Source organism: Manacus candei, unplaced genomic scaffold (genome assembly GCF_025592945.1).
Source record: "Manacus candei isolate 608988 ecotype Guabito, Panama unplaced genomic scaffold, ASM2559294v1 h1tg000048l, whole genome shotgun sequence".
Classification (NCBI taxonomy): Eukaryota; Metazoa; Chordata; class Aves; order Passeriformes; family Pipridae; genus Manacus; species Manacus candei.
This window is the reverse complement of record NW_026138096.1, coordinates 10,465,056-10,470,716: the sequence shown is the minus strand read 5'-3', so window position 1 is coordinate 10,470,716 and position 5,661 is coordinate 10,465,056. Positions and strand designations below refer to the sequence as shown.

Below are 5,661 nucleotides of genomic sequence, written 5' to 3'. Positions count from 1 at the left end.
TTAATCTCTTTGCACAATTATCATTTTTTTTTATCATTTGTTTATCAATGCCACATCACAACCTCCATAAACTTGATTTGATGGGATTTTCCTGCCCCCACACTGTAAATTGTGGTCTGTAAAATGTAGAGCAATTTATCACTGACCATTGCCCAGTTTTACGTTAATGTTTGAACATGACCATAAAACAATTACATCATCTCACCTCTGGCCAACTTTGAAGGCAAAAGGACCATATAAAACCAGGCTCTGCTTGCAAGCAAGGCACCTTCTCTTGTGTTGGGAGCACAGAGAGCCTTTCCACCATGAGCTTCACTGGAAAGTATGAACTCCAGTCCCAGGAAAACTTTGAGCCCTTTATGAAAGCCCTCGGTAAGTGCCTGCATGTGCTATGTGCTGCTTTGCCTCTACAGATCCCACTAGTTTTTGGGAGCCAACTGTGTTTATGTGCTGATGACATAGACTGAAATCTCTCAGATTTCCTATTTCTATCTGTCATTTTGAAGCTGTTGGGGTTTTTAAATGTATGTGTGTGGGCATGTGATATCAAAATAGAAGAGGAAGCAACTCCCTGGCTGGGGGCTGGATATCAAGAGATGACGGGTGAAATTTTATGGCCTGCAAGAAAACAATCCTGACAGGCTCTGCAGCCACTGGCCAAGTGCTGCACACACATGACAAACCAGTGGGACCTCGGTGGCTTAGGGGGACTGCACATCTGCTCCATCAGGCTGTGAAATTTGAGGGCAAGCAGGACATGGCTCAACCCCTGTGCTGCTGCTCGGCGATGCTGCAAAGCCCCAAATTCAACCATTGATCAGAAAAATAGCAGGAGTTGTTTAAATGCTTAATGATGAATGGGGCTAGAGAGATTTCCATCAAGGGAATTTGCTCCAGTGGGGATTCAGGAGGACTTGGCACTGTTTCTGCACAGCTATGTGTCAGGGGGGCTCTACCTGCCAGATCAGCTTCAGTTTTTGGGAGAAGATTTTAGTTAACTGGTTCTGAGGAACCCTGAATCTCATAAAAAACCCACTTGGTTCCTTCTTTTTACCTTGATTTATTCCATTTTTTCTTGCCTTTCAGTGACGAAAAGAAAGCAGGATTTTTTTCTTAGTCAGGGAGGTACCTATTGTGCTGCCACCAGGTCAGTGAGACAAGGAATATGTCTAGTTCCCACACAAAATCCAGGATGACAGTATTATTCTTCCTCCCCAGCAGACTTAGGGATATGTAGCTCTTGGGGAAGCATCATCATTGAAAGTTTTTTCCACGCTGCAATAGAAATTTCCCAGCTGTAGGTCCACAAATCCCGCCCCATTCATTCATTCAGCAGCAATCTGCCCACAGTTGGTTCCATGGTTCACCTAATGTCTCTTGTTCCTGGGCAGGGCTTCCTGATGACCAGATCCAGAAGGGCAAGGACATCAAGAGCACCACAGAAATTGTGCAGAATGGGAAAAAGTTCAAGATCACCACGACCACTGGCTCCAAAGTGCTGACAAATGAGTTCACCGTTGGGGAGGAGTCTGAGATTGAGCTGCCGACAGGACAGAAAGCAAAGGTGAGTGATCAGGCACTCCTCTGCCAGGGCTGTATGGGCACAGTGACATTAACTTTCCCTTCCAGCCACTCCCTCCACATTTGAGCAAAGGGACTGAGGTGTGAAAGCACTTCTGCGCTTCTTGCATTTGTAAAGCTATTTTAATACCTGGTCTGGAAAACACTGGAAGCCAGTGTTTTAATATCCCATTTGGAAAAAGAGGATAGAGATGCTTTGGTAAATTTTTCTGACAGCAATAGTTTTGAAAGATTTGAAGTGGAAGGGATTGACTTTTTTGTCATATTGCAGCACAAAACATAACTCCACCTTCTTTTTGTTGACTCAAAGGTAGTGCAGGAAGGTCAGACAATGAATCATAAACCAATAAATCTCTCCTTTAAAGCCCTAGTAGCTGTTAACTTCTCTGCTACCCTTTTCCACTGCTTCTGTTTACACTGGGTGAGATGATTTGGCAAGGTGAGGAGTTATCACCCTTGAAACTGTGTCAGCTCCCGTTCCTGGACATTAATTTCTAATGGTTCAGAAAATGTCAAGGCAGCACCACTGGCAAATATTGCCTCTCACCTCTACCTCAGGAGAAGATGATATTTCAGGGACTTTTGAAAGTAAGAGGGATGATCACCAAAAAAATGCCCCAGTGAATCAGGCTCTGGAACTGTACTGGCTGTATCATGATTTCCAGCATCATTGAAGTCCCTTTGGCATAAAGCAGGGGGAAACAGCTATTAGAAGAGTGTTATCCTCCATAAACCAGCAGTTCAAGGACAGATGAACACATCTTATAGCTGGGCAAGACAGATAAACAGAGTTGGTCTTTGCTGGGTTATTTATTTGAGTGATTTCAGTGATCAGTGATAGCTGCCCCAGGGGTGCTGGTGCTGTCTGTAGCCTTTTAAGATGTGCAGCATCTGAGGGGCAGAGACTCAGCAGATGTGCCTGTCCCTTGGAGATCTTTCCAGCTGTGACTGAGTTTCTGAAAGCTCCTTTAATAGTTTCCCGCCTTGGTTGAGAGTTCCCTCAGGCCCCATGCTCTCACCCAGCTCCAGTCACCTCACCCCAAAGGTTTCTGCAGCAGTGTTCAATAGGTGGGTGGTGGAGAGAAGATGACATGGCATGCCCTGGCCCAGCCCATGTGGCTCTGCAGTCCTCTCCTACTGCAGAAGGGAGAGGACAAAATGCAGGGGTTGAGGTGGCCTCCAGCAATAACATGAATGCCTCTGTGTCCTCCTACCAGGCTACTGTGCAGCTGGAGGGTAACAAACTGATCACAGACGTGAAAGGGATGAAATCCATCACCGAGCTCAATGGAGACACCATCACCCATGTAAGTATGGAAGGGCAATGGCTGGGGTAATGGTGCTTAGAGCTGCCTTCAGGGTTTGGCTCTAGAAAGCTACAGAGATGCTGGGGACCTTGGGGAGGTGCTGGAGAAGAGCATGTGCCTGCATGCAGGCTCTGCAGCGAGGCACTGAGGGCAGATTCTCATTAGAGTCTGATCCAGAAAGTATTTATAAGACCCGAGTTTAGGCACTGCTGGTCAAGGTTTCAGGTAATGAGGGCATGTTCTCACCCATCCAGAGGTAAAGGTGTGTGTCTGGGCTTGGCACCCTTAAAGAAGACAGACTCAGCAAACTGATCCCAGCTGGGGGATGCCAGATTAACCCCACCTGCTTTGGGGTATTCATGAAGAAATCCAAAGCTTTAAAAATTCAGTTTATAGGAGATAGAGTGGGGATCAGTCCTGTTTTGATTTGCAAGACCAGATCCTTTCTACGTATGAGTTTGGAGCTAAGCACCATGATGATCCTTATGGGTCTCTTCCAACTTGGGATATCCTATGATTCTACAAATCCATAAAAAGCTAACACTCTCCATCTGTTTTTCAGACAATGGTGATGGGTGACCTCACCTACAAGAGAATCAGCAAGAGAGTCTAGAAACCTCGCACATACCAATCATTTTACTGTGTAAAATGCATCCATTAAAATAAAATTTTTATGGAAAACTTCATTGTCATCAGTCTCTTCACTGCTACTATAAAGAGACTCTAACCTCCAAAATTCATGCAAGCACTGGTAGAAATTGGGCAACAGGCTGAGCTAAGGCTGTGCCAATGTTGTGGGATGGAGTTGAGCCAGGGTGCAGGCTCAGAGCCATTGATTGATCCTCTGAGTTGTGCCCCATGCTGATGAGTGCTCTTCCAGCTCCTTCTTGGGGACAGGTGCCAGCATCCTGCTGGGAATGTCCCAGTGGGTCCTGCACCCATAGCTGCCCTGGCTGGGTGGATGCAGGAGTAGGAAAAGGGTTCTGTTCCCTTTCCTTACAAGCACGGCCAAAGTGATCACAAGGTGGCCATCAGGGCCAAATGATGAGTGCTTTAGGTGGACTCAAGGAAATGTCAGTGATTCTGCTTGGGAAGCTGCCTTGGAGAAGCAACCAACATGGGAGCAGTCTGTGTGTGTACCGACTGCCATCTACATCCTCACCCCTCTGCAGCAGGATACAGCCCTACAGGCTCTGGCCATGCCATCTCCTCCCCAACCCTTCCACTTTAGGAGGGCCCTAAACTGTCTTCAGGTGTCCAGTGTGTGTTTCACCCCAAACTGCACCCAATAAATTGGGTTGAACTGGAACTGAACACTTCTTCCAGGGTGAAATACAGGTTTTATCTCCTGGCAGGAGATGGGCTGGTTGTTCCCACTGTAGACACAGAGGGAGCCCCAAAGTCATCTCCCATGCTCTTGCTTGGTGCTGCAGGCAGATGGAGATGTGGTTTTCTGATGCACACAGGAAAGGAAACTCTTTACCTTCTTATCTGCCTTTTCCAAGCCCTGTGCTTGGATGATAATTGGGAACTCCCAATTCCCACTGGGAAATGGGTATATGGCTGGTGTGATATATCTACCTGGCATGATGTACTTAGAGCCACTCAAAGCTGATCAGGATGTTAGGAAAACACTACAGGTGCTTCTCCACCTCCTTCTGCAACCTCAACACATCGCTAAAGGACCAATTTGTTCTCATATGCATCTCTCTCAGGACTCCTCCCTCCCCAGGAAAGGTTTTCATATTACAGATCTATAATAACCCTCATGCTAAGAGTTGAACAAATATGGATTGTCACACTGGGAACAGGCAGGCACCTCAAGGACAAATGGAAGGGCTTAGCTCAACAGTGCCTAAAAAGCAGATGATGGTCTCCAGTGAACTCAGATCTCAAGAAACATCAGCAAAATCACTTAGAAATGTCAAACAGGAAAAGCCCTGACTTTGTTTTCTTGCTCTTCTTCTGAGGAGCAGGCATGGGATTCCTGAAAAACCTTTCCATCTCCTGACTGCCACTGAGGGTCTGGAGCAAACCAGTTGTATTTTGAGACAGATGGGCAGACAGCAAAGACCTTTTTTAAGCTAGAAATCCAACCGTTGCCTTCAGACTTTTCCTTAGCTCTGTTGGATGTCCACTGGCAGCTGATCCATGAGCCATGCCTTTTTTTATCAATGCAAAATTGATTAAGCACCTGTCTAATCAAAAGCCAGGTGCCTAAAGGCATCAGGTAAGCAAAGGTGGATACCCCTTCTTGGAAACTGTTCAGTTACAACAACCCACACAGCCAGTGCACCATACCAGAGCAACTGGCTTCTGGCAGGGACCCATCTCATGCTCATCTGCTGCCATCACTGCAGACATTTACTGATTTTTAACTAAGGAGACTAATTTGCCCTAATTAACTTATGTTGATGTAGGAATTCCACTTAATCTCACTTGCAAAGTGCCCACAATTTGATGTTGCACCTGTGCCAGCTGTAGAATCATTTTTCAGCAGCTTTTCATCAAAAATATACCTCTGAACACGAACACCATCTCTGAGTCTTACTGAATTTGCACTCAGTGCTCACAGACATACATGACACTTTTTGGAACCAGCTTCCCACTTCTACCATCCCATGGACATCACTGGAAAGAAATTATGTCGTCTCAAGGAAGTAACAGAACCACTTAGGAAAAATCATTTAAAACTTAACAAAGGACTTCATAGTCAGGACTTGTGTAGAGAGAAACAGGTTTCCAATAAAAATGTAAATAATTTTATAACATA

General features: G+C 45.8%; 1 protein-coding gene across 1 annotated transcript; it reads left to right on the top strand.

Annotated features, from left to right (window-relative positions):
• The first annotated feature begins 212 nt into the window (after window positions 1-212).
• On the top strand, window positions 213-3,569 carry FABP1 (fatty acid binding protein 1). Its single transcript, XM_051798659.1, has 4 exons — window positions 213-372; window positions 1,392-1,564; window positions 2,799-2,888; window positions 3,451-3,569. Exons 1-4 carry the CDS (start codon window positions 306-308, stop codon window positions 3,499-3,501), a joined length of 381 nt encoding a protein of 126 aa, XP_051654619.1. The 5' UTR covers window positions 213-305; the 3' UTR covers window positions 3,502-3,569.
• The last annotated feature ends 2,092 nt before the right edge of the window (window positions 3,570-5,661 follow it).